Below are 26,116 nucleotides of genomic sequence, written 5' to 3' on the forward strand. Positions count from 1 at the left end.
GCGGGGGGGGGGGGATGGTTGAATCAATTTTCTTCGCCAAGTTGCCTTAGCCTCCTTGATTTCTTGAATTTTGTCCTCTCAATTTTCTCTCAAAAAGGTTTGCATTTATAGTATCATGAAGCCTTGGAAGGGTTGAGATTGGATTAGGCCAAGAAAAGAGTACAAAAAAATCAAAAATCTTTTTCTCGCCTAGTGGCGCCCCAGCACCACAAGCATGGCACTTTGGCACTGCGATGCTGTTGAATATTCAGCGATAGGGAGCTGCGGTGCCACTTATGGGTAAAAATTTAGTACTGCGCATCTTTTAGTATTTTTATCATAACTTTTTCTCTCGATATCCAATTGAAGTGATTCAAAGTGCGTTGGAAAGATAACTCAAAGAGCTACATCTTTCTTGTAGATAACGTTTTCCAATTGAATATTTACTATATCAAAAATGGGTCTCAATCTCTGGCTAAAAATTTGTAACATACTTATGTAGTTAAAAATTTATTTGTCAAAATTTTTGGATCATATTTCACTCATTTTTTACTTTTAATTGCATCCCGTTGACTCCTAAAACTCTTCAACTATCACTTTAAGGTCTGAATCAACTATTGAAAAGTTTGCAATTGAGTCCTCAAACTTTGAATTTCACCATTTTTAGTTGTCATTCATTTTTTTTAAATTTCAATTTAGCCTCCAATAATGAAGTTTCACCATATTAACATCAAGTTCTCCTAGGTTCATGCCAAATCACTATTTTCTCCGAATTTCCCATCATTCAAATCAATTTGCATAACCTATAAAATAACATGAAAACACAAATCAAAACATTCTAAAACTTAAAGAATCACATGAAATATCAAGATTAAGTAGCATTATTATGATAATGAAACACACTCATCAATTAACAAGTCTATATTGTACTAAAAACTTTTTTCAAAAAAATTATAAGGCAAGCAAAAAGAATTGATCAAGTAATTTTACTTTTAACTATGATAACTGTATAACACGAGTTACCTCAAAATTAGGTCACGATGACCTTTTCCAATGCTAGTATATCTTGTTTATTTGAAAATTACTCAAAAGAAACATAATTTCGTTTGTCTAAGGGACAAATCTGACATACATGATTGTGAGTTGTTTTTACAGAAGGATCAAGCATACTAATGACTTGTAACCTAGAAGGGAAAATGTGTCCCAAATGAAGGTGTCATCGAGCAAGATTGATAGTGCAAGTGTTGTCGGCCAGATGTGTAGAAGGCAAACTGGTTGAATCAAGTAACCTCTTATTTGTATCAGTCGAAAAATTTAGTAGATGGTATAGACCAGATCAAACTTCGGCAAGCCTAATCATATTCCAATTGCCGAGGTCCTGTAAAATTCATTTAGATTGGAAGAAAAACAAGCCAATGGAGTAATCTCTAGTTAATCTAGAAGCAGAAATAAGATTAATATTAAAGAAGGAACATAAAGAGCATTATAAGGACTTAAGAAGAAAGAATAACAATTTCAGTAAAGCTAATAGGGACATACTGATTATTTGGTAAGCAAAATAGGGAAGGTTTGATATGTAAATGAATTGAAGTAAAAAGTGAGGGACCATATCAAGTGATCTGCTGTTCCAGTGTCAACGATCCGAGGCGACTGGCTGGTGAAAGAAGCAGCAGTGTAACAACAAGAGACAAAATGATTACCTGAAGTAGAAGCAGTATTTACAACAGCATTAGTTGAAAAATACTCAAAATGGATCCAAAAAGCTTAAAAACGTGATGAATGAGTAGGAACTACTCAAATATTTGAAAACCAGCCCACTTATAATTGTAAACTTTGTGCATTTAGCTTATCCTTAGGAGTTAATAAATCACCGATCACTGAATTTTCTTTATATTACTACTCCTCACTGAACTTTAAAGATTTTTCATGGTCACTCAACTTTTAAACGTGATTGTTGTCCATCATTCCGATGGATTTTGCTAGAGGAGATGTTGATATTGACAATAAAAATCCTACGTGGTAGGTCAATGCGCTAACTTTATCTAGCTGGGACCAATTGTATTGTCAAATGGTGACAGAACTTCCTGTCGCGTTTGTTCGTTGTTTATGAATTTAAAATATTTCTAATGATTGAATATTTTCTTGTGATTCTACATAGTCATTAGAAACTTCAAACCATTCATCACACACTTACAATATTAAAAATAAGCATCTACAACTATTTTTCACGGATATGATTTAATTGAACTTGGGCTATAACGAAGTCAAAATTTCATTCTAGTCCTCAAAAGTTAAAACAAGGTGATGTTCAATTTTCGATACACAATTTTTGAATTGAATAACAGGAAACAGTGATTATATTAAACCAAATTGCTAATAACGATTAGGTTTGGTTTGGGCCATTGAGCGATTTGGTTTAGATTTGAAATATTGTCTAACCGCTTAAGTTGGATTCAATATACTAAGGCACATCAAAATAGAATGTAAAACTATAATGAGATTGAAGTGATAGTTCACCAAGTATCACTTGAAGTTATAATATCCCTTGTTTGTTTTCAATTTTTCTATCCAATTTTAATCCATTATCGGACCGTTGCTCCACCGTCAATCGTGATTGTTAACTTCTTCTCTTATAATGGGTCCCATGTGCTGGCAAAAAAAGGTCAAAAAATGCATTATTTTCTTCGAACAATTGGAAACAAACAAGGGTATAAAAATCTTCTCTGTGTACGAAACGCAAAAGGGCTTATGAATCAATCACACTTAGACTAAATCTTTAGCAACACCATCGAAATTGTAGTAATGACTCTTGGGCAATCTTGAAATGTTTAGAGTGAACCTAGACATAACATGCATATATATAATTTCCATCCATCATGAAAATCTAACGCAACTACACTCATTCATCTCGTGAAGACATGGATCTAAACAAATAAGGTGCACCAACTCCAATAATCTAGTTATGACCATCGCCATCAATTGACTCTTGACATTGTAAAGTTATAATCCAACTCATTATTAAAAGTCAAATCAATATTATCACGATACCAGAAAATTCCAAACATGAAAATATGTCAACACAAGGCAGGAATAGGCTAAGGAAAGATAATTCAAGTTTTAAAATTTTGCAGGTTATTTATTTTATGGAGAAACACTTTAAAAAGTTGAGTAATATTTAAAGTTTAATGGCCATCTAATAACAAAAGCGAAAATTTAGTGACAATTTGAGAACACCATATAGTTGGACAAAGTTTACGATGTCAGTCACTACTTTACAAAATATATTGAAATAATAAATAAATTGTTACACCTCGTCACATTTGGCTCCAAGTGGCAACCCATCGAGACCCATTTGTCAATTAGTCAACTAGCCGACCTACTCATGGAAAATCACATCCACCAAAGTAGTCCTCTATCAATATGCCGAAGCCTCGTAGCGAGGAAATCAGTTGTCTAGCGAGGTGATGAAGTTCGACACAAGTCAAAGTCGAAACTCAAGTATAGTAAATGACGACCTACACAAAAGGATTCTGAATTTATGTAGGAGATCATTTTGAAATGATTGCTCATTGATGACTTTTGTAACGAGTAAAATATCATGTCTTGTCTTGTCATTTTAGGCAATAGGGTTGTTGCTCTTTGTAAGAACATTAAATGTGCTACAGACTAGAAATGTCGAATTGAAGGCCTAGGATGGTATGCTTCGACCAAAAAGATGAGGCCACGTGGATTTTCTTTCTTGTTGATTATACACTTGTTTTAGCTTTAGTTTAGATTAATTTGCTTTCTCCAAATTATTGATGATCGTTTATTACTTCAACAACAGATCGTAAATATATTGTCGGAGCCCGAACATATTTGTCTCATGCTATAAGGCATCACCCACGTCCAAATCCGGAGCATTATTACCTAGCGCCCTATTCTCTTGTGTCGAAATATATTTATGTGTGCACAAGTGGGATTAGTATATGTTGTCCACGTCGCCCTAACAAAAAGCAAGCAAGGTCAACATATATATATTTAAAAGTTAACTGATGAAGTAAATAAGTTCAATGACCAATGATTTAATGTTTCTTTGGTAGGGATTTTGATAATTGATTTTTTTGATCGTTAGAGATAAAGTGGGCTCTATTTGTAAGAAAAGAATTCAAAAATAATGATTGAAATAATAAAATAACGATAAAAAAATTGATTTTAATTGATTTAAAATCGGTACGGCTCTTAATTAACTCGTCCGCGTTGTAGAGAGTAATTAATACTTTGAATGGAATTGAGATATTCTCTGTCAGATATTTTGATGCGTGAATATTTGTCTTTTAACAGGAAGAAAGTTCGATTCAACCGAAAGAAACTGAAATTATCATCCAGAAACTGCCACTGGATTTTTTTCCCTCTCTCTATCGCTCTCTCAAACACACGAACACGAAGAGTATCAGATTCACTCACCAGTCACCACTCAGCTTCGCTGCAGTTTCAGATGAATTGCCTTCCAAATTTTGCAAGGTTTGTGCTAAATTAGACGTGCTTGTTGATTTTGTATTAAATTAATCATTTCATATATGTTGATATTTTGTGTTTCAGATCCTCTTCTTTACCTCTGCAGAGCTTCAAAAACTATTCCAGAAATCGTCAATTTCCTGTCACTTTCCAGGTAAGAGAAATTAAAATCTAGGCGAGCAATGAAAATTCAAAATTATCGAATATACATTTCTATATGGATGGTAATATGTGCTAATTAATGTGCTATTTATTTTCATTATTGTGATTCAGGGTATGGATAGAGGTTTTAATTTATCACAGACACAAGTTAATGTTTTGAAGGTTAGCTTTGATTCGATTAATAAAGGGATTTTATTTTATTAAATAAAGGGATCTTTATTTGGAGTGATTCTTTAGTCAATTCTTTTACTCATTGAATATGTTTCACTTTTTGAGCTAGCTAAACAATTATAGGCTGGCCTACAGTTTCAGCTGATTCGAATTATTATAATTAATTCTATATGTTTTCTTTCTTTTATTCTTGGGGTTTAGTTATGGAAGATTAAAATTACTTTTTATATAGAAAAACAACAGTTCAATTTTTCATTGAATGCATTAATTTTCTAATTGTTTTAAACGCACTTCTTTAGGCAGTATCTGGTTCTGCATCCAACACTGATAGCGACACAGAGAAAAATGAAAAATCTGAAACGTACAGTCATGACATGACTGCAGCAATGGGAGCTGGTGAGTGAAGCATATACTTGATACTAGGTTATTTACGTAAGAATGTTCAACTAGCATAAAGTAATTGCAGAGCAGACGTTGGGACAAATAATTTAATGTCCTGTATAAAAGATTTATTATAATTGTAATACCACTACTTTACAAGAAAGCAGCATTTGTAGGATCTTTCCACATCTCTTCTGTAGTGAAATTGTATTTTGTAAATCCAAGTGTATGACATTTACGGAGTCCAGTCTATGAAAGTTACAAGAAGTAATTTTCTTCTTGTGAAAAGCTTCTGACCATATTACGTTTGATGAGTTCTATAAATAGGCTAATCTTTACATTATAATTGTATTTCTACAGTCTTAACCTATAGACATGAACTTGGAATGAATTACAACTTCATTCGTCCTGACTTGATTGTGGGATCCTGCCTTCAGGTAATAAACGCTTCCAAGTGTACAAAGATGTTATATTTTCGTCAGTTATGTTTTGAATTGTGCTTCACTTCACGTATGATAGACTCCTGAAGATGTTGATAAGCTTCGCAGCATTGGAGCGAAAACTATATTTTGCTTACAACAAGATTCTGATCTTGAGTATCCAACAAATTCATATAAGTTAGTTATATGGTATTAAATATAGCGGTTAAGCTATTGAGATGAATTCCTACATGTCCTTCTGGAATTATGAGGTTTTTGTTTATGTCCTTGACCACAGTTCTTTAGATATTTTGGCGTTGATATCAGTGCCATCCGTGAATATGCCAACAGCTGCAGTGACGTTCAACATTTACGTGCCGAAATAAGGTTGGTAATAGAATTATAAGAATGGAAAGAGGTTAATTTGAGTTGATAAGCTTCAATTTTGAAATTTTCATTTGTAAGCAAGCAAGCATGTTTTAGTGATCTTAACTCAAAAGTGACATTATATCTCTGTATGCATTTTTTGTTTAGACCTTTTGTTGGATTTTATGTTATAATTCCTGTTTTAGTGACCAAGATTTTTTTTATTTTTTATTTATAGTAATAATGCTCTCCAAGTGACAATTTATAACCTCTGTGGTTAGAACCAAGGATAAGATAATAAAACAACAACAAATTTAGCCTTTATCTCTAAGAAATTTTTTGTAGGCTACATGGATTACTTCTCTCCATTGTCGATCATTACATTTACCAACTGTTCCAATGCAATTTCATCCTTCACAACTTGCGCGGAAAGAGAATTTTTCCAAAATGTAATTATTTTCTTTACTCAACACAAAGTAGTTCAACTAATAAGCATAAGACTCATTTTGCTTTGTGTGATAAGTTCCTTTCTTCCTCCACTTATAGCAACGTCTGTTCTGCTACCTATATTGTTTTGCGAGCATATGTGCATATAACACAAAAAGATACATGGTTTTGTCTCTGACTCAAATGTTTACACACACATGTAAAAATAGTCATACTTAATGTATGTATTTACCCTTTTCCATGAAAAAGAATTTTTACTGTAATTTGTTCATGTATATACAGAAAATTAAGCTTTATTTCTGATAAATTTGAGTCTAGTCATCCATCCAGTCCTTCGTTATATCCAATTGGAAGACAAAATAATCTCAAATATTTACAACCACAGTAGGATGATAATTTTCGTTTACCTCTGTCGCTTATAACAATGTTGTACTGGGTTTGTATTACTGTGTATTACCATTTCCATTTCTTATCTTATCAAGTGTAGCATGTCTAATAACTGGTCTAAAAAACACGCATCTGTTGCTTTCTGCATACACAAGGGGATGTGTGGAAGTGTTTGTCTGTTTTGCTTGTGCTAAAAAAGGTTATTATTTGAAGGGCAGAGTGATAGAAAAATGATAGTTCTGTTGTATAGTCCAGCAGAATTGCAGCAGGCAAAAAAAGAATTAAACATCTATCTGTCATTGACTATTCTCTCAGAGTTTACGTTCATTCACTTTCAGAAAATTTATATAAGATGCTTTCTCCACTACTTTGCCCATAATATGGAATCATATTTCAGTTTTCTACTTGACATTTTTATGAATCAGAGATTTCGATGCATTTGATCTGCGGATGCGCCTTCCATCAGTTGTAAGCAAATTGCACGAGGCCATTAATCAAAATGGGGGTGTAACTTATGTACATTGCACAGCTGGCCTTGGAAGAGCTCCGGCAGTTGTGGTAGGCAAGACAGGCTTTAAAAATATCTTGCTCTTTTTACTTATCATAATTAATTTTATTTATTATATATGGGTGAGTCTTATTATTAATATTATTTTTGGGCGGGGAAGGATGTTTTCTTCTTTTAAGTATCTCTGAACTAGAAGATTGGCCAGATTTGCAATTATATGTAAACATTGATTGGACATGTTCATAGATCTGAATGATCTCTGGATTATTGTGAAACATTATATTTGGATATTTCTGAACATAAGAGTGTAGCAGTATACAAATAAGAAGCTGTTATTTCCCAAACTCTGATTATCATGGCTTGGTTCTCTTTACTGACAAATTAATCTTGAGAATTTTAATATTTTAGGAAGGAAGATTAAATGAGAAAATGTGTCAGCATCACTTCCCAGATAAACCAAGTGGCCTTCGTCTGTGCATGTTTACGTGGGAGGAAACAGTTTACCAGTGACATTAATTTGTGATGGTTGGCACTTGCACATGGCAATAAAATCCATTGCCAGTCGAAAGTGAAATAGATGGATTAAGGATATGCAGTCAGAAGAGGAATAACGTTTGACAAACTTTGCCGTAAAGAAATCTGAAAAATAATTTGGAAAGTGTTTTTGCCTTTCAAACTATCTTCTGAAGCTTCCCACCCCACCCCACTCCACCCCACCCCAAGCCCTAACAAAAAATTAAAATTAAATAAAGCAGAGTTTCTTAAGATGGTAATGTGGCAGCAGTTGCATTTCATGTTCCTCTGTTATACTATTATTTATGACACTTTGATTAGAAATGTTTGATATATCTTTCATGAAGAACTATCAAGTTTTTGTTTTAAAATACAGTTGGCATATATGTTCTGGGTTCAAGGCTACAAGCTCAGTGAAGCACACAATCTACTAATGGTAATATTTCTTCTCACTGTCTACACACGCCCTATCAACTAGTAACATTTCTTGTAACTGAGACGTGTTCCGCTGTAGCAATGTTTTGTTTCTTCTTTTTTATTCCAATTCTGATTTTTTTATTGTTGGTGAGTCATCATCTAATCACATTTATGAAGCTGATGGAGTCCTTATACTATAATCACCAAGCTTCCCAGCATTTGGAAGAAACTATGCTTCAGATTTAGTAAAACTATTCATTCTTGTGATTCCACTTGTAATTTTTGTTGTACTTGCATTTCAAGTCCCATTTTTCTTAATTCTTTTCCTAAAGGAAACCTACTTGTAGCAAGGATTTCATTAGAGACTAAGATTTTTGATAGACCTCTCATAAGATTCACAAATGCAAGGAAGAAGGGAGTGGTTACAACCAAAGTGAGGGATGCCAGCTCAGCTTCAGTTAGTTAATAGAGGGTATAATGGTCATAGTGCTGTTGTAAGGGAAATGAATAAAATCTGGATGGGAGGGGAATGTGGGTAGACTTTTACTGATTTTCAGTTAGAGGGGGAGAGACCAGGCCACTCTAATAGCCTTGGAATTTTCTGTATTTTTAAAGTTCAATCAATCATCTTCATAAACCATTTGTGATCTCTCGGTGTTCTTAGCTGTTTTCTTGCAGATTTCCAGGGAAGGAATTCATCTATTAAGTTACAGCAACTGGCGTTCTATCAATTTTAAACATATCTTTATTTCTCTATCTTTGCAGAGCAAGCGTTCGTGCTTTCCAAATCTAGATGCCATCAAAAGTGCAACTGCTGACATTGTGAGTCCTTGTTTCCCTTAAACTTAAAGTTTATATTCTATCTAATAATACACTGGACTACAAATTTTATTCACACGCAAAATTGATCCATTAAGGATTGGATTCATTGAAGATGAATTGTGCTCTCACTCACTTTAGAAACCAATATCTTGGGATCTGTTTGATCATGCTTCCAAAAATTATGGTCTGAAAATGGTGACTTGAATAATGATTTTGGATGATATTTTCATATTTTCTGATATATGGAAGTGCCTTTGCTTGACTTGCAGGGATTCGTTTGCAGTAAAATTATTTTCTTCTTGTGTTTAGCGGTGTAACCCAGTCAGAAAATAGAAGCTTAATATGTAATTTTGTATGAAATATTAAATAACAAGTGAAAACTGATGGACTCTGTGGCGCACCCTGGACCCCTTTTCTCAGTTTAAATCCATCTTTTAATTGAACTTATTTTTATATTAATGATTTTAATGCATTTAAAATGAATTTTGTCATGGAAAAAATATGTGAATATTCTAAACTTTTAAATCTAGCCCTTGTTTGGTGTAGATAAAAATCAGATTTTTAGTAAATTTTGATAAAAGTAGATAAAATTTGTTGTTAAAAAGTTGTAAGTCTCATGGAATGTGTGGTTAAAATTAATTATTGATTTTGACCTAAAATTTTAATTTTTACACAACCCAAACAGGGGCTTAATCACATTCTCATAAAATGACTAGCTAGTCAATTGGAGTATGTATTTTGACATCAAATTGAATTGTTTTTATAAATGATGAGCCCAAATTCTTGACTAGAAGTAAATTCCAAAGTCTTGACTAAGTGCATTTACTTCTTGAAACAGTGGTCAGAAATCATCACTTCCAGAAAGTGTTATGGACATTTTTAACACATTTTATTAGTCTAGGATTTATCATTTTAACCATAGGGATACATTCTGGAGTAGTATGGGCTAACGAAGCATGGGGATCATATTTGAGTTGGGACCCAAAGGAAAAGGGTGTGTTTTGTAATTACGCCTCTCAGATTTCACTTGCGTGATCATGTTGGCACATTCTAACACGTGTTCATCATTGTTTGATTTATGTTTAGAATAATGTTTTCCACTTCTTTTCTTTTCTTTTTTTCCCAGTGGAATGGATGTATAATGAAGGAATCAGTTTATTGTACTAGAAGTTTACTACGACTTCAAATTTCGAAGTAATTAGATTAACTAGAAAATTCCAAATCGAACAGGTTTTTGCAGTTTGTAATCTATTACAAAAAGTTCTAAATGATATTGTATTTTATCAATTATATCTGTTGCAGTGCTATCTTTCTCTTAGTGTTTTTGTACTTCTCTTCATGATGATTTACAACACCGTATCTGGGACACTACAATTAGTTTCAGTGCCTTTTTAGTGTTTTCTCTGGGCTATGTTTTTTTCCCATATGCATGGGGATAGAGCTAAACCTCTTTCATTGTTTTTGAATTAACCTTTCTCCTGTTTAAAGCTTACAGGTATCAATTATATCTGTTGCAGTGCTATCTTTCTCTTAGTGTTTTTGTACTTCTCTTCATGATGATTTACAACACCGTATCTGGGATACTACAATTAGTTTCAGTGCCTTTTTAGTGTTTTCTCTGGGCTATGTTTTTTTCCCATATGCATGGGGATAGAGCTAAACCTCTTTCATTGTTTTTGAATTAACCTTTCTCCTGTTTAAAGCTTACAGGACTGAGAAGAATGCCTGTAACATTGACATGGAATGGCGGTCACTGTTCGACAGTGGAAATCTCTGGACTTGATATTGGATGGGGTCAGGTAATAGTCGAGTTCTCCTGGCAGATAGTAACCTTTTTCCGGAATGTCTAACCAATTGAACTATTTATTGTTGACCTGGAGAAAATCTGTGAAGTTAGATTTGGCAACAAAAAAATGTTGAGTGGGTTTGTCTTTGCGTGAGACAAATGTATTCTTCAATTTGAATCACTATCTAGAATCAATATTTAGCTACATCCACTGGGAATTCTCAACTGTATACTAGTTTCCCTACCTAAATTGATTTTCTTCATTGACTTCAATTTTCTGTTCAGCTGTCTGTGCCCAAAGTATATCAATTGCCTGAAAGAAGTATTAAGTTGTATTGAGTAATATGTTCAAAAGTGATGAAACCAATTATTCTGAGCTTCAAGTATCCTTTATTTGTAAATTTGCCTCTCCTATTTCTACCACACCCATTTTCATATGCTCAGTTCACAGAAGTTCGATGTATTGTGTAAATGGGAGTTAAATTTTCATGTATTGACTTGATATTAACTTTTGGATGCGTAGAGAACTTAGAAACAAAATTGATGTGATTTTGTTATGATAATTCGCTATATGGCTTCTTCTGCGTGATAGCTCATGTTATTTAATAATACATACGATTTTGTTGATAATTTTTCTTACAATTCTTGTCAGAGAATACCTTTGAAATATGATGAGGAACAAGGTATATGGATTCTCCATAGAGAATTGCCAGTAAGTATATTGAAATTCTTATTAGTTCTTGTGTACTATATCTCTTCTACACTGGTTTGTTTGTTTCTTTGTTTTGAAAGTGATTCTAAAGGCTTTCAAGTTCATTTATTTCTCTTTCAAGGTAGCATTTTGGATCAAAATGTGTACTGATATTTGATAACATGAAGCCATATTTTGCATTCAACTGCCATCCAATTTATTCTCTTTATGTAATCATAGTCTTTTGGTTTATTAAATTTGATATGGATCATTGCACAGTCATTTGTTGATTTACGATCACATACGCTTGATCTTCAATAGTTGATGGACACTTTTTGTGGAATATACTTCTCTGCAATTGCTAAGGCCGTGGTTGGTTTGTCATTTTCGGCCCATTTTCCGTTTTCAAAAATGCTGAAAACGCATTTGGTCCATCGTTTTCGAAAACGCATTTTTGAAAACGAGTTAAAATTTATAACTGAAAACGCAAAATGACTTTTTAGCGTTTTCAGTTATAAATGTTGAAAACGCTCAAAACGCGAAAAATGGGCCGTTTGCAGGGAAAACTAAAAATCGTTTTGAAAATGAAAATGGAAACCAACCGCATCCTAAGCTTTTGAACTAGATTCATCGAAAAGAAGTGTAACTTTATTAAATTCATTGCAATTAAATCATTGGCTTTTTTCTTTAAAACAGGAAGGACGCTATGAGTACAAGTACATTGTTGACGGTGAGTGGATGTGCAATACGTACGAGCTCGTCACTTGCCCCAACATAGATGGTCATATAAACAATTATGTTAAGGTATCATTTCGCCTAATATTTTTCAGTCCTTATTCCTAAGAAATGCATGTAATGCTGCTAATGGGGCCTCATCCTGCATAAAGTAATTGCTGTTTGACCCTTCTTTGAAGGCTCTATTTAACAGCTTTAAAGGAAAAAGTTCATTTTCAGTCAGTATCAAAATAAATCAGTAGTTGAAGCACAAGATCTAAGGAACATTATGACTGTACTTGGCACACTCGATTAAAGTGTATTAGAGTGGAAAAAGGTGGTCGATAGTATTTAAAAGTTTTAGTTCAAAAAGAGTGGAATTTTCAATCTTTCTTATCCGGTTTAAACCCACGTACTCGCTTCATATTATGCTATACAAGTAACATTCTATTTAACCTTTCACCATAGTATTACTTTGTTCGTAGTATATCCACCCAATGTTATACTTAATTCTTTATATAGTCTAATTCGATATACCAAACACATCATATGGTTATTGGAAAACTATTGAACTTGGGCATACTTTAAGCTTTGGTAAAGATTTAGTAGAACCACTCTCTACATTTACATTCAAACAATGCAGCTTTTTGCTCAAATTTATTTTCAAACGCTCATTGAACTATTAGGCGGGTTGCTGTAACATACGCTCGAATATCAAGTTCACTCTTCGTATGCAGGTGTTTGATGATAATCCCAGTAGCATTGATGCTGCAATTCGGAATAGACTAACTGGTGACGACCCTGATCTTACGACCAATGAACGTAGCATGATTAGACAGTTTCTTGAAGCGTGTCCCGATGACTAGTTATGCCAGCATAAGAGATAATAATTATATGTATAGAGTAGTATACAAATCGTTACTTCTCAAAAATCTCCTGTACCGATGCAGGAAACGCAATAATACATGTTATGCTTATTGTACTAGTTGTATTGTACTTCTAATGGAAGGCAAAATGATGTTTTACATCCCTCAGCCGTGGTCCTTTACTTTTTGTCATTGATGGTACCATAACAATTAACATGTTTCCATTATTTTTGTGGTGATACTTCGCCCTGCTTACCGGTTTAAGAGGAAGCTTAGAAGTGACTTGTTTTCTGAAATTTAGAGGCCTACATTTGACGTAAGTTACTTTTAAGTTTAGCCAAATATGTTGATAAGGAGATTGAGTGAGATACAGAATATTTGTTGTTGACGGTATTGTTGAAAGACCTTAGTCATGACAAATAAAGATTGGAGTATGTACGTACTTCGTTTGCCACCATAGATTCACCTCAAGAGTTTTGATAAAAGTCAGGACCGACCCTAATATTTTGAGGGCCTTATATCAACTTTAAATACGGGGTCCTATTGAAGAAAAATCATCGTATTCTTATTTAAGCATTCTTATAGAGAGTTTTAATATAATCATGGAGAATCTAATACAAACAAATAAACTCCAAAATTTGAAGAGGAAAATAACAAAATGTCAAAAGTTAACATGCAATACAAATTATAAGTAAGGTTTGATATACTAAATTATAATACAATGGCAAAAGGCTATGTTCGTTTCTTTGATCATTTTCTCACTACAACTATTTAAAACAAAATTGAATGTGTATTTGAGTGATGTATGTACAAAAAATGTTGACTGCAAAATATTGTACAACAAAATAATGAAAATGACGATCAAATACAAATGAGCTCCTGATTTTATACTAATTCATAGTAAATTAACTTTAAACTAAGAAGTATGAACACAGACAAAAAATTATTAAATTCAAAGTACCTTTAACAAGCATCTAAAAAATTATTATCATGAGATTAAAGTAAAACAATAATAATAACAGTCTATAAATCCACCCAATGTTATACTTAATTCTTTATATAGTCTAATTCGATATACCAAACACATCATATGGTTATTGGAAAACTATTGAACTTGGGCATACTTTAAGCTTTGGTAAAGATTTAGTAGAACCACTCTCTACATTTACATTCAAACAATGCAGCTTTTTGCTCAAATTTATTTTCAAACGCTCATTGAACTATTAGGCGGGTTGCTGTAACATACGCTCGAATATCAAGTTCACTCTTCGTATGCAGGTGTTTGATGATAATCCCAGTAGCATTGATGCTGCAATTCGGAATAGACTAACTGGTGACGACCCTGATCTTACGACCAATGAACGTAGCATGATTAGACAGTTTCTTGAAGCGTGTCCCGATGACTAGTTATGCCAGCATAAGAGATAATAATTATATGTATAGAGTAGTATACAAATCGTTACTTCTCAAAAATCTCCTGTACCGATGCAGGAAACGCAATAATACATGTTATGCTTATTGTACTAGTTGTATTGTACTTCTAATGGAAGGCAAAATGATGTTTTACATCCCTCAGCCGTGGTCCTTTACTTTTTGTCATTGATGGTACCATAACAATTAACATGTTTCCATTATTTTTGTGGTGATACTTCGCCCTGCTTACCGGTTTAAGAGGAAGCTTAGAAGTGACTTGTTTTCTGAAATTTAGAGGCCTACATTTGACGTAAGTTACTTTTAAGTTTAGCCAAATATGTTGATAAGGAGATTGAGTGAGATACAGAATATTTGTTGTTGACGGTATTGTTGAAAGACCTTAGTCATGACAAATAAAGATTGGAGTATGTACGTACTTCGTTTGCCACCATAGATTCACCTCAAGAGTTTTGATAAAAGTCAGGACCGACCCTAATATTTTGAGGGCCTTATATCAACTTTAAATACGGGGTCCTATTGAAGAAAAATCATCGTATTCTTATTTAAGCATTCTTATAGAGAGTTTTAATATAATCATGGAGAATCTAATACAAACAAATAAACTCCAAAATTTGAAGAGGAAAATAACAAAATGTCAAAAGTTAACATGCAATACAAATTATAAGTAAGGTTTGATATACTAAATTATAATACAATGGCAAAAGGCTATGTTCGTTTCTTTGATCATTTTCTCACTACAACTATTTAAAACAAAATTGAATGTGTATTTGAGTGATGTATGTACAAAAAATGTTGACTGCAAAATATTGTACAACAAAATAATGAAAATGACGATCAAATACAAATGAGCTCCTGATTTTATACTAATTCATAGTAAATTAACTTTAAACTAAGAAGTATGAACACAGACAAAAAATTATTAAATTCAAAGTACCTTTAACAAGCATCTAAAAAATTATTATCATGAGATTAAAGTAAAACAATAATAATAACAGTCTATAAACTTTGTAATATATGTTTTGAATATAAAAAATAAATTGAAAAATTGGTAAGATTATGCAGTGATATTAGACCATTCTGTCAAATTGAATTTTCAAAATTTTAATTTCACGTGAGATAATTCATTTCTTGTTTGGTTTAAAAAAAAATTACGATGGATTACTATTGGACGTAGAATTTGAAGAGACAAAGAGACATTTTTGTTTGGTTAAGGAAAGAAAATGGATGTTTGGAAGATAAATGGTCAAATTACTTAGAGAGATAATTGTTTATGATATATTTATATGATAAATAAATATAAGTGATAAGCTTTATGCCATTTATATGTTTTTCTGAAGATTCTGTATTTTCAATTTTAATTAGTTTCTTATGTTTGCATAGTGATAATTCTATTTTAAAGAATTTCAGGGGTTTGAATTGTAATGTTATTTTATTGAAAAATATGTAATTGAAATGGTGTCAAATCATTATTGAAAAATATATTTTGAAAAAAAAAAGATAAAAAAAAGAAACTTTGAGTTACGAGGAAAAATATAAATCCCTGCTGGAATTAAAATCTTGAATCTAAGTCAAAATTAAAAATTAATTTTAAGAACATATTTAATGCAATTCACAAAATTTATTTCAAAATCTTCTAAAAATGTGTCCACTTGAGAGGGACTTATTTTGAATAAAATATAATTTATTTGATGTGGGCACCCTCTATGTGAGGGAGATGAACACCGTTATGAAAATCATATTAAGTACAAATAGCATATTCCTAAATTTAAAATCACAGGAAGTGATACATCGTTCGTCCCATTTATCTAAGGGAAGAGTACACAAACCATGTTTTAAATATACATAATTCAAAATTCAAGTTACAAGTTTGATTAATGCAAAATTCAGATTTTAACTAATTAATTAAAAATATTTATTAAATAACGATAATAAAGTCACAATTACACGATTAATGGTCACAGATATACAATTATAGGTCACAAATTTATTTTTCGGTCACATATGATCAAATTAATTGGCCACAAATTTTTTCGAGGCCACAAATCAAAATTTTGATAGTTCACAAATTATTTTAAAGTCACAGATCAAAGAATTTGGTCATGGATCAAAAAATCACGGGCCACATTTTATGTCATTGGTCACACATCCAAAAAATTATAGATCGGAGGTCACGTAATTTCAACTTTGATGGTCACAGATTACTTTTTTAGTCAAAATGATAAATTTCAACGTCACAGATTAACACTCACTCACAGAGGACCAAATAATTGGTCACAGACACCAAATATAATTAATCACGGATACCCACCCGTCACCGCCACCACCATAATCAACAACACAACCACAACCACAACACAACCACAACCACAAACATACGCCGACCACAACCAAACTACCAACAAAAACTACCACTGTGTCCTACACCACCTCCACCGTAGCTAGAATCCACCATGACTGCCACCACCAAACACACCAACATAACCATCGTCTCCATTGCCAACACGACCACTGCCAGAAACCATCACAACGACCAGGACACAACCACAGCCAGAAACAACCACCGAACACACCCAACAATACAATTTCCTCCCAACCTCAACACCACCACCCAGATCACCACTGCCAACACGAGCACCGCTACTACCATCAGCGCAGTTGACACCATTAGCAAAACAACCACAATCACCACCATTTTCAACCACCAACAAACCAAGATTTTCAACTACAAAACCACCACCATCGACACCAACAAAAATCAGAGTCCTTTTGGATTACCGGAATCGGATGTCTAGGGAGTAGATGCCACTGCACACCGTCGAAGTTCAGGCATCGTTGGAAGTGGAGGCATGGGAGAAGTACTGTTGGAGTAGAGGCAATCACCACTGGCTGCAGCAGCGTCAATCGACGCTGATCTTAAAGCGCCACCAGTGGCGAGGAGCCATGAGCGACCTCTGCAGGGTCGTGTGCAGCTGAACTGAGAGCAGCGCACATCGGACCTGTTGGTCGGCCAGATCTCTAGGCGAAACTCCATTTGAAGAAGAAATGAAAGGTGGATGAAGTACAGAGAAAGGATAGGAGGTAGAGATGAAAATGGATTTGGAGCAGAATAGAGTTGGCTTCGGGGCGGTGCTCCGGCGACGGTGCTTGGCAACGGCGACGATGTGTGGGGAGAGGATATAAAGAAAGAAGATGGGAAGGAAAGGGGAAGATGAGAGAGAAAGTAATTTAGGTTTTAATTGGGTGGATGGGATAGGGTTTTAATTGGGGGTGGAAACCTGACATTTGCACAAATAAACATGATAGCAGATTTTTAAATTGTGCATTTAAAAAACCTGGATGCGTGTAATTTCCTCTTTATATAAGTTGATTTTGTTTTTCACACTGATTAAAAAATCTTATTTAATGTTATTGAGAAAGTAATTTTTGTCAAAACCTTTCCTAATATACTATGGCAATTTAGGAAAATTTCCATTTGTTTAGAAACTTGAACTGAAATACTTATCTAAATGGGAAAAAAAGATGCTCTCTCTCTCCCCTCAATCTATTATTTTCATTTTTATTCCTATTCTAGTTACTCTTTTTAATAGGCTCTTGATTGAGCCTATGACTGACTTCTAATCTGGATTAACAATTGAGTTTTACACTGCTTTGAAAATTATGTTTAAATCCCTTAGCAGATGTCGGGAACTACGAGAACATGCAATTCCTATTTTTTAGACACAGGAATAGCGTGAGATGTTTTAACATGTTTGGAAATGGAACTTGATATCTAAAATTTTTAAAGAAGAAGTGATTATTCTTGTTATAGAATTATAGCCCCAAACAAATTCTTATGCTTGTTTTCCTTTTTTACCCTCTCCGGGGTAAAACGTATAGGGAAATCAAGTGCGGTACATATATACATACATATATGCATATGTACGCACGTACGTCCGTCCGTACTCACCTTCGTCTTTCTACTAGGTTACGGATCATTTTATTTTATTTATTTTATTTTTATATTTTTCCAGTATACTCCCTCTTCAAAGAATTCTGCCACCTTTGAAAATCTGGGTGGGGTGTGGGTTTGAAGGTCCAAGTAATGTTAAAAATGTTTTACTCTTTGATAACTTAAAATTTCTTAGATCATTCATTATCTTCTTCCTGTATTAGTTAAGGCTGACTTTTCAATGCTTGGGAGTCCAAGAATATAGCTAGCTGACAGTTTTTTTTCCCAACTTTGTGACATTTCATTTTCCTGATATTGTAGACCTACAATATCACGTTTCACTTTATGTAGATTATTTGAGGTTTATGGCCGGGAAGACTATATAAAATTGACAACAAAAGATCTAGCTCCTCTACAAGGTGTTGGTCGGCAAAAATGCTTAGCCTTCAGTGTCGATGGAACTAGATTTGCTACTGGTGGAGTTGTAAGTTATTGAATATTATCTGTTCTATGAGTGTGTGAATATATGATAATTTGGAAAAAAGATACTTAGGTATTCTGATTATATTCTTTCAACTTGACTGATGAATATCTTAGAATATTTGAGTGGCCAAGCATGAAGGTCATATTAGATTAACCAAGAGCTCAAAAGTCATTCCAAGACATGGACTTCAGGTAGAATGATCAAAGTTATTTTATCAATAGCCCAGAAGGTTTTTAAGCAAGTTCATGAAGTTATTTTCTATATGTACATATTCAGTCATTTTATCAACTGCCCAAGGGAAAAAATTACCTGCACCAGTCAGGAATCAGATAAAGAAAGAGCTCAACCTTTTATTATTTTGTCGAATTTTCTACACAAGATTGGAATGTTCACAGATTAAATACTGAATGCAGATGAAAACCAACTGAATATTTTCCCCGTTTTTAACTTCCTTTTATCGCACTTGAAATCGTTGGATGATCTCGATCCATTCAAGAACTTTGGACATGGACTTTTCAATGTTTTGCTCCTGATTTTTCTTTCCATTCAGCTTGGATTTAGAGTTTTTAGCTGCAACATCAACATCAACTGATGGTGCAGCAAGAATATGGAATACAAACGATGGTGCTCCAATCAGTGACGGATCTAGGTAGTGGTGAGCTAGGGTTGTTGGTTAATGGATTTTAATCATCACAATAGGAAATCAATTTTCCTTTGAAGATTAAAACCATGTAAATAAGGATTTTAGTAACCTTGAGATCATTGTATTATAAAATCCTCGCACATAGAAAAGGAAGATGATAACCTTTTGAATGAGCTTTTAATGGCTTAGTCAATTGCTTCCTCCCTTAGATTTTCTCCCTCGTTCTCTACGAGGTGTATTTCCTTTTTGGGGAAAATGAAAAGTGGCTAACCCAAATTTTCATTTAAAATATGCCAATAAAGTGTATATTTATAATGCCCTATTAGGGTTTGGAAATTGTACAAATTTTCTTGGACTTTATTGTAGTAGTCTAATTAAGTCATACACATTTTATTGGAGCCAAGAGAGGGACCTAACCAGACTCACATGACCCAAGCTCCAATAGATGTTTTCAATTGGGTCAACTCTTGACCAATTGAGATGCATCTATTAATCCCGACTTATTCTACCAAAAAATCGAGATTGAACTCTTGAATCGAGTGATAGTTATAGAAGCAAATTATGATTCAATAACAATATCCTCTAATTATCGTTCCACAAGTCAACCCACATTTGACCGCCATATGTTGAAACTGGCAAAATGACCATTTTGCCCTTCAACATGTATTACCCTCTAAGTTCCATTTTCATACGACAAATTCGTTGTGATCAAATTACAATGTAAAGTCCAACGATCTCATCGTCGACCTATTGAGCTCAGATTCAATTTGCTTAGGAAAATACCTTAGAGTGACGATCGTTTTATCTCAATGATTAATGGATTCCAATATTGTAAGTATATGATCTCTAATCATTTCGGCCCGATTTCCAAAGCACCGAGATCAATCTTTTATTTAACACTTCATTCATTGGTATCTCAAAGAACTTGAATTAGCAATCAAAGGTACATTACTCATTTAGGATTTAGGTGATCTGTTTGATAATCAAGTAGATTCTCATTTCAAACAGTCACAATGTGCATCGAAACACATTATTGTTCCTATTTCAAGATCTAGACAAATCTTAATAAGAACAATACAATCTTATCAACATAAAGCGTCCAACTTTATGAATCGATTGTGAACGACATAATTTTGATCACATCACAAATTGTGTCTTACTATACCCGATCCATCGAGTATACAATTTGTGATATCTTATATGATCATGGAACCTTAGACAATCACTTCAAATTATAACACGCAAATAAACGAACATCAATTCATAATGTGATTTTACAAAACACTACTCGAAGAATGGGCATCAAACTAACAAGGGCGACTGCCCTAACTTGATCCGTCGGAAGCCATTTTTTTTTGCTGACAATATATTAAGGTTTTAGGTTATATGACTGATAATTCCTTCTTCTTCCAAATTCTCCTTCTAGCTGAAATGATTGGAGCTTATATTTACATTTTGCAAGTCCCGGTTTCGAATCTCTTCACGGCCAATTCATTGTGCAATTTTTTTAGTTTACAACAACTACCAAAATTAATGCAATGGGAAAGAGTTGGATGAGATTCAAACCTTGAACCCCTATTATAATTATAATCATTGAAAGCTTGACCACTGTGACATCTATTGCTTTTGGCACTTAATTCAACAAAATAATATATATTACATTTATTGGGTTTAATAAAATTATAAAGATTCAAAATCATGCCCTTCTTTTAAATTATACGGTACTTGACAATAATTTCATTTGGTGAATATATGGTTTATTCTTATAACAGAATTATATATGTTCAATATGAACAAAATAATTGTTATATTTAAATTTTATGCCTTGATTTATTTTCATTTTTTTTTCAAAATACATTTTTATTTATCTTATTTTGAACCATATATTCTTCAATAAAATAATATTACACATGAATTCAAAACCTTTTTCGTGTTTTTGACCTCACGTTCTACATGAAATCATTATTTCAAAATGCATTTTTAGTTTTTAAAAAAGGGACATCAAACGGGCTCTTAATATTTTATTGCGACTGACGGTCGACAATCAACGACCACCCGTGCTGATTCAAAATCTTAGTTTCGCCACTGGCTACAATAACCATTTTGACTTGAAATTCAGCCTGTTATATTATTCTGTAGAGTTCAACATGTCATTTTCCCCTCATTTTAGGGTGTCGATCTCTCAACTATCTGTTGCGGGATGAGAAAATTGAACTTTGTCGATTCTCCAAAGATGGGACGAAACCATTCTTATTTTGCACTGTTCAAAGAGGTACTTTAAATGCATGACTTTTGTAAGTTATATTTAATTGAAAGCTTATACTGTTGAACTTGAAATATGGTTGTTTGTCATTCAGGAAATAAATCGCTTACTGGTTCTGAGACATAAGCTCATGGAAAAAAATTGGACACAAGAGGCGGCTTAAAAAGCCAGCTTCAATAATGTCGATTAGTCGGGATGGAAAGTATCCTGCTCAGTAAGTGCATAGCGTCCTAAAATTTCATTTTTGTGCGAATATTTTATTCCGAAAGCAAATAGTTCCTGAAGTTTCTTTGTGAAAGTACATTAATCTGAAAATAAAAATAACTAAATTTGCGTGAGATTGAAAAAACTTGAACAACGACGATTCTAGACTTTGACGATAGGCTTAATTACAACTAGTACATATGCAACATATCTTATTTGTATTGTACTGTGACACCGACATGCTTCAAGCGCCAGCGAGTCTGTGTCCAATGTGTATCGGACACCAACATGCCATGACATGTGTCGAATACACTAGGTAATGTGTCCTTTTTTAGAGGGTTTTATAGAGTTGGATACTTCATTGACATCTCGTGTGGCCATGTAGTTAAAATGCTGTCGACACAACAAACACAATTAAAAACTAAAAGAAATTAAATGTAATCTGACGGTGTCTTCCTTAGTGGGTCGCACGTCGGTAGGTAAATGAGGGAAGGAGAAATTTTGGAAGATCAGTAACGCTGGTGGAGTGACCGATGGTGAAACGCTATCTTAAGGTCTCGTTGTGTGACGACACAAGGTAAAAGTGAAACCCTAATATGACTTTTTTTTTTTGTTTAGCAACTAAAAATGTGTTTACCTTTTAAAAGGCCACATTTGGTTAAAAGAAGCGTGAGTCAATTTTGTGCCCAAAATTGAGTTGTAAACATTTCTACAAAATGACAGCTTTTTTCCTCAAAAGTTGAAGATTAAAATTAATGTTTAGAACTTACCAACGTGATTTAAATTTGAAAATTCAAGAAATGCCAAATACATCTCTACATGTCCCTTTACTTAATCAACAATTTAACTCAAACTGCTAGAAAACCCATGCAATTTTAAAGATTAAAAATTTTAAAAAAAATGTTATACACTATAAAAGATGTAAATATTAAAAACTAATTAAAAATATGTTATTATAATCGATGTGTCCCCGAATGTGTTTGTCCCACTGTCTTTGAAAAATCACTTGTCGGACACATGTTCGTGCATCATAGGTATTTTAACTAGCTTGGAATATTGTGTGCACTTAAAGATTAATGAACATCTCAGTGACAAATGTACTACTTGATAGCTACTATTTGTCGGTTAAAGATTATTGTGGTACATGTCTAAATGTTTCTGACAGGAAACACACTTAGCTTTGCAGGAAGAAAATTAGAATTCATCAAGAGTATTCCATTAATAATCATTTTTCTTAGTTGATGTTGTTTTGTTTAAGGTACCAAGTGTGTGGATTGAAGCCTTCTTGTTGTGAGGATTGAGTTTCAACATTCTCATCTAAAAATTAGTTGGTGTCTAGTGAGGGCAGGCTAAACCTTTTTTGGAATACGATCATCATCATTTAAGTGACCCAACCCATGGTCTTAAGGGTGGCATTGTTGCCCCATAACAATCCCTTCCTCAATGTGGCACTCCTTTCGCTTGAACTCTTAACTCTAACTCCGATGCCACTTGTTAGAATTGCATTTCAACGATTTTATCTGAAAATCAATTAGCATTTGGTGAGGATAGACTTAACCTTTTATGGCATTCAGTCACCATCATTTAAGTGGCCTAATACATGGGCTTAAGAGTGGCATTGTTGCTCTCCAACAATTGCACCCCATGTTCTAAAAGTTTAACTTGTTATATCGGGCCAAACACATATCATTTAAGTATTATCTTAAACACGCCCTCTCATGTGTAGGTCAAATTTATTATTTATTTCAATCAAAACTTAACACGTGCACAAATTATTTAAAATGAGTGGTGGCGAGATATGAATCTAGCTCTGATACCATATTGAATCACTTAATTCAAAATGTTCAAGCTATTGGATTGAGTGTAAATATTATTTTCAATAGAATATAATGCGATCACCTTTAAAAATATATTTTAAATGATAGAATGGGGATCGAAGATATCAAATGAAATTTGTATGGGAAGGTTTGGTGCACTTTAGATGGTGAATATGGTGGATAAGTTGAGGGTGACTAGTAGGATGATTGCTTTTGTCTCAAAGTTCAATGAGTCTTCAAGAGCTTTTTAGCACAACGATGTGTGAATATCCGTGGTAGGTACCTAACGATTGCACAGTATGGGGAGAGGCGTCGGAATGAAGTTGTGATGTTTCCGGAAGGTGCGCATGGAGAAGGATGGGCTCGATCTCATGGGTGTTTCATGATGTTATTGATTCATTTGTTGCTGGAGATAAGGCTAAACGTTGAACGGCAGTCGAAGGAAGTCGACAGGTGATGACCTATGACGAAGTTACAACAAACTTACAGGACCCGTAGAATATCAGTCAAAGAATGCTAATGCGAAAGGAAAAGACGGTTAATGTGAGTGAAATGAAGGTCATTATATGATGTCTAAGCCTAAGAAAGTATATGCAGAAGTTTCATATGAAGGTTTGCTGGATTGTGTTGAAATAAAGGCTCGTGTTCAGGCATTGAAAGGGGAATTGAATGAATTAGTTAGACTAGTGGGATGTGGGTCCAAAGTGAACTCCAAGATGCTTTACTGTCATAAGTGGGGGGCGTGGATGAGTCTCTAACCAATGGAAAACAAATAGAGATCTTGATTCCTAAAGAGTTATCACCGAAAGTAGCCACTACAACAGAAAATGAGGATAATGACTTGGGGAGTGAAGTAAATAGGAAGGTGTTATCTTGGTCTAATGAAGGAGAGCTGGCTATGGTTAATTTGGAGTCGACGACACTAGGTGTGATGGAAATGACGCAATCGACCGATGGATTATTATTAGTTGAGCAAGAGACAGGACATGTATTGGCAAAGAATTTAGTTCCGACAGCCCTGAAAGAGCAAGAGGCGACATGTTCGAGAATTATGGTTGGGAATACATAATAGAAGGCACTCTAAGCCTCTAAAAGAAAGGGAAGTAGGGATGTGTTAGGTCTAAAAGTGTAATTGATAATTTTGTGGACAAAAGGGCTTAATTGTATATTTGCAAAAGTTAGGGACTTAATTGAACATTGTTGTAAAAGTCGGGGACTTAGGGTGAAATCTTGTATAGTTGGTTAGGCTAGGGTTTGCACTTGGAACAATGTAGAAGACGTGCCGAAATTTTGCTAGCTATTTGCCTAATCATCGCTCGAGCATAAAAATAGAAAGCTTGTCGTTTGTTTTTTGCCTAGGCATCGCTCGCTTTTTGCTCGATGTCACTTGAGCAACAGTGTTATTCAAAAAATCCTAATTCGCATTTTTCGAGATTTTTACGTAGCCCAAAGACACATATTGACCCCAAGTAAATAACACAAGTCTGGGACGTGAGAGAGAGATTGCCACTTTGTGTCTTCATAGCAAAAACATCTTTACATCACTCTTGAGAGATCCAAGGTGAAATCAACTGAAGAATCCATAAATCTTATGATCCTGGCAATCAATAGTTGAGGAAAACATCATCTTTCTTGAAGAAAAAACACCATGTCTTCCTTAATCTTGTAGGGAAGTGACTCTCTTATTGGGGATTGAGAGAGGTCGACGTCAAGAGCGGTGAATTGGACAAAAACAGGCGGTTCTTGGAATTCTACTTGATGATATAATCAGCTAAGGACCAGGAGGCTATACAGGACAACAAATCGGACTGCAAGAGGTAGATTGAGAAGTCTAGTAGGAGGCTAGAAGTATCTACATCAGTAGATCATAAAACTTGAATGGCGGTTCTGATTGGGTATGAAGTTTGGTAACTTATACTTGCTGAATTGGTATACTGGACATCACTGGTTTGGTCCTGGAGTTTTATCCACATTTGGTTTTCTTCGTTATCATATTGTGAGTTATTGTATTTATTGTTTACTTTACATTACGCAAACTGGTAGTTCAACCTTAGGAATTAATTGGATTGTATGTTTAACCATCTTAACATTAATTAAAGTAACATGTTGCTTTGATTAATTAATTCTGCACGTAAGGTCAAACAAATTTTTAACTTGGAATGCAAACTTGGTAACGCATTGACTTAAAATTGACGTAGCAAATTGTTCCTAGGGAAT

At 33.9% G+C, this 26,116-nt stretch overlaps 1 protein-coding gene and 1 pseudogene across 8 annotated transcripts in view; both read left to right on the plus strand.

Moving 5' to 3' along the window:
• The window catches only part of LOC111407378, a 49,708-nt pseudogene that overhangs the window by 8,500 nt on the left and 15,092 nt on the right, over positions 1–26,116 (plus strand).
• The window catches only part of LOC111407377 (phosphoglucan phosphatase DSP4, amyloplastic-like), a 73,033-nt gene continuing 51,148 nt past the window's right edge, over positions 4,232–26,116 (plus strand). Inside the window, exons 1-14 of one of the 8 annotated variants that reach the window (XM_023036797.1) lie at positions 4,232–4,482; positions 4,561–4,630; positions 4,750–4,800; positions 5,109–5,205; positions 5,551–5,627; positions 5,710–5,786; positions 5,916–5,996; positions 7,235–7,367; positions 8,207–8,266; positions 9,013–9,069; positions 10,773–10,868; positions 11,508–11,567; positions 12,243–12,350; positions 12,998–13,318. In XM_023036797.1, the coding sequence (XP_022892565.1) occupies positions 4,244–4,482; positions 4,561–4,630; positions 4,750–4,800; positions 5,109–5,205; positions 5,551–5,627; positions 5,710–5,786; positions 5,916–5,996; positions 7,235–7,367; positions 8,207–8,266; positions 9,013–9,069; positions 10,773–10,868; positions 11,508–11,567; positions 12,243–12,350; positions 12,998–13,126 (1,335 nt within the window). In that variant the 5' untranslated portion in view covers positions 4,232–4,243 and the 3' untranslated portion in view covers positions 13,127–13,318. Of the gene's footprint in view, positions 4,483–4,560; positions 4,631–4,749; positions 4,801–5,108; positions 5,206–5,550; positions 5,628–5,709; positions 5,787–5,915; positions 5,997–7,234; positions 7,368–8,206; positions 8,267–9,012; positions 9,070–10,772; positions 10,869–11,507; positions 11,568–12,242; positions 12,351–12,997; positions 13,319–26,116 lie in introns of those variants that run through there. The other 7 variants (XM_023036800.1, XM_023036803.1, XM_023036799.1 and 4 more) reach the window with 7 other exon arrangements.

Source organism: Olea europaea, chromosome 13, assembly GCF_002742605.1.
Source record: "Olea europaea var. sylvestris chromosome 13, O_europaea_v1, whole genome shotgun sequence".
Taxonomy (NCBI): domain Eukaryota; kingdom Viridiplantae; phylum Streptophyta; class Magnoliopsida; order Lamiales; family Oleaceae; genus Olea; species Olea europaea.